Below are 3,763 nucleotides of genomic sequence, written 5' to 3' on the forward strand. Positions count from 1 at the left end.
AAAAAAAAAAAAAAAAAAAAAAATTCCTATGGATTCTTTTTATGAACTGTGCCAGTACAAATACTAACAGAAGCATGCTAATTAAGCAGTGCTGATTTTTTTGGTCTTTCCATACCTACTTTCAAATTCTTGATGATGTGCTGGTAAGTGGGACTGCAGATTAACTGGAAGAAATTGTAACTTTATCTACAAAGAATTGTAACTTTATCTACAATTTCTGTCAATCTCCACAACAGCAGCATAGGAATACAGCATACATCATAGTGTGTAATTAATTAATCCTCTTGGAAGGAGGATGAATTAACTAGTTAATTCATCCTCCTTCCAAGAACTGTATTAGTACTAGGACTCAATGAATGGGTATTATATAGCCACTTAATTTCATTCCAAAAGCAAAAGATTAAAACAAAATGACAAAAATATGTTGTCATTTTCAAAATATGTTGGTAAAAGCTGTGTGTTAGTGGAAAAATCCTGGAAAAGGGCTTAAATTAATTCAGTGTACTCCTAGGGCTTAGGCTATGTCATGTCTCATTAATAACCCCAGGACAAATTCAATCTAGACAATGGCAGGTATTTTAATGCAGAATGCAACTTAAGGAACCAGGTATCTCCATTCCTAGGTCAGTTTGGGATTCTAAGGAATAGTTCATTTCAAATAACGCTTCACATTTGCTTAATACATTATAATTGAATAATGTTTAGTTTTCCACTTCTACAATCCAGAAAGTACAAAATAGGGACTGACTGTTAGTCTTGTCTCGAAGCAGTGAACCCAACTGATCTTACTTTATCTACAATTTCTGTCAGTCTCCACAACAGCAGCATAGGAATACAGCATACATCATAGTGTGTAGGTGCCTGCATACATACACACACACCCTGATAAGATGCAAAAAGGTAGAAAAGGCAACAGGATGAGGCAAGAAGACAGTAAGATTAGATGAGGAAGGTAAAATCTCTAACATCAGAATGAAAACACACACACTGTAAACAATACAGAAGAGATAAACTAACAATCAAGTTACTGAGGGGAAGAGTAAACCTGAGAGTAAAGCTTTCTTACAATGAGATAAGGAGGGCAAAGAGATGAAAACGATAAGAGAAAATATATGGGGTAGATAACTAGAGAGTAGAAAGTTAACATATAGGTTCATAAAAGAAATAGAAAAATCTGGTCCAATGGAACCCTCTGTTATTCTTTACTTCCCTTCTGTGAAGCTGAACATAGCTGGCAGCTATCACTTTAATTTTCTGATGCAAATCTCAAACAGGCTTTTAAATGCTGCTTAGCAGCTACACTATATTTTCATAATTATTCATTCTCAAATTCTCTTAGATAAGTAGTTTATACTCTTCAAAAAGCCTCTCCACAATTGTCATCTTAGCTGAGGGCAATAATTCCTAATTGACTGAGAAAACAGATGCAATCACACAACCTCCACAGATTCACATTACCACATCTGTCCATCTACCAACATTTGTACCCATACAGTATTCTCTTTGTATATAACAACAAAGGAACCAGCTATGTGCTTTACCCTACCAAAGGCAAGGCCATCTGTGGACCAGTAATACCACTCAGCATTTGCCAAACTGAATAAAGTCTGTGTCTAACCCATTTGACAAATTCTTGAAAGGCCCCAATTAAATTGATAATCCAGAAGTACAACTGGGGAAGAGTTATATATTCTTTAATTTAAGCAAGCAGTTAATGCCCAATAAATACTACTACTTAAGAAACAATGCCCAATAAATCCTACTACCCAACAAATGCCCAATAAACACTACTACTTAAGAAACAATGTGTTTGTCACTGAGGATCCATAGTCCCAGAGAAATAGGAGGAATTCCATGTTCAGAGTTACATAGGAAGAGTCAAAACAACTATATTAAGAAATAAAACTCACATTAGGACAGGAAAAAATACAACCTTTTCCCACTGTAAACTGTATCTAGAAAATGCAACTGCTGAGTAGATAACTTATAGCAGAGGAATTTCACTTTCATTTTACATATTTTTCAGCTTTTGTTTTGTAAAGTCATTATACACTCTTATTTTTTACTTTCTCATCTTTTTGAGACAGGGTTTCACTATGGAGTTCAGGCTGCACTTGAATTCATCACAATCCTGCCTCAGCTTCCTGAGCTTCCCAAACACCTAATGCTATTACAGGCATGCGCCACCATCCCCATTCACATTATTTTTAATTGTTTGTAAGAACAAACTATGATGATTTTGAAACAATGAGAGAAGTTAGAAATTGCTAAGTGTCATGAGGAAGACTCAGCTAAAAGATACAAAGGAGTCCCTGGGACTATTCAAATCCAGACAACATAGTTTGAGGGCCTCTAATATGAAGAAAAATCTCAAGGCCAGCTTTTGTCTTAACTCTTGACATTCCACAGCTTGAGATACAAAATGGTACTCCATCAAAAATGATCAAAGTAAACAGAAACTATTTATAATGATGTAGTTTCAAAAGTAGAAGTGATTGAAGAATGAGTTTTCCTGATGCTGATATTATGCAAAATCTAGTATCTATCTTTTCACATTTTAGTAAGAAAAACCAGCTGAGTGCAAGGATGAAAGTATTATTCAGACTATCATATCATATTACATTCTATTTTTGGTGAAAGAATTATTCCTCTAAGTGACTGCAAATTAATGGGACAGTTTATTAAAATTACTCAACCAAAATGTTCTTAACCAGGCTCTCAACTCCTCACAACAGAATACTGTTATTAATGTTTCCATGCACTGTCTCCCCAATTTATCTGATTAAATTTGGTCCAGTATTTAAATATCCTTAATATGAGAAATTCTTTCTTAAATCTACACAAAAACTTTCTTACTATAATAAATCAACAAGGCCAAATTGAATTTATCCCACCTTAAGTGCAAAAAATGATGAAATTAAACAGCCAACACATATAACATTTTATTATAGCTCTAGATCATCACAGACACAAACAGAAAAAATTTAAATCATTAATAACATTAAAATCTAACACCTCTATAATTTTACATGTTAGAAAGTAGCATTCTGTAACTCTAGAATAATAAAAAAAACCTGCAGAAAAAGCTACAAAAAAATCATACTAATGCTCTATAATGATTATTATGTTGATCTAATCTCTTTACTTCCAAAACCTTTAGAAAAAGGACTTTACCTCATTTCTCATGATTCTCCAAAGATTTAGAGTAATTCGGCCAACTATATTTATCTCACTCATTGTATCTGATCCATAGTCATCTCTTTCAGCTGCAAATCTGTTCTCAATTTTGTCATCTATAGAAACAAATATAGATTATATCAAGACTCACAGCAAACGAAGTAAATTATGCCAAAAAAAATCAGGATAAAAATTAAAGGTGAAATGCAGTTCACAGTATTTTATCTTGGACTCAAGAATAATGATTATTTTGACTAATAAAAACAAACTTTATTTAATATAAAACAATTTTGTGAAATAAAATACTGAAAATACACATTCTCTCCTCCTTTTTCTATTTACTGTACACTGTTGTCTCTCATTATCTGTAGGGGTGGGGACTGCTTCTATGATCCACTGCAAAAATCAATATGTGCAGCTGAAGTCCCTAATATAAAATGGCTTAGTATTTGTTTGAAACCTAAATTATTTCTAAATTACTTACAATATTTAATACAATGTGAACAGTTTTAACACATACTGTTTAGAGGACAACGCTAAGAAAAATGTCCATACAGGTTTAGTACAGACACATTTTTTTTTTTTT

The 3,763-nt window shown here is 33.0% G+C and overlaps 1 protein-coding gene across 6 annotated transcripts in view; it reads right to left on the minus strand.

The window, feature by feature from the left end:
• The window catches only part of Rev3l (REV3-like, polymerase (DNA directed), zeta, catalytic subunit), a 178,360-nt gene that overhangs the window by 35,734 nt on the left and 138,863 nt on the right, over positions 1-3,763 (minus strand). For all 6 annotated transcript variants that reach the window (XM_005377902.2, XM_005377901.2, XM_005377904.2 and 3 more), the window contains one exon: positions 3,175-3,293. In XM_005377902.2, coding sequence (XP_005377959.1) covers positions 3,175-3,293 — 119 coding nt within the window. The remainder of the gene's footprint in view (positions 1-3,174; positions 3,294-3,763) is intronic.

The sequence above is a fragment of the Chinchilla lanigera genome, unplaced genomic scaffold, assembly GCF_000276665.1.
Source record: "Chinchilla lanigera isolate Chin_1 unplaced genomic scaffold, ChiLan1.0 scaffold00010, whole genome shotgun sequence".
NCBI lineage: Eukaryota > Metazoa > Chordata > Mammalia > Rodentia > Chinchillidae > Chinchilla > Chinchilla lanigera.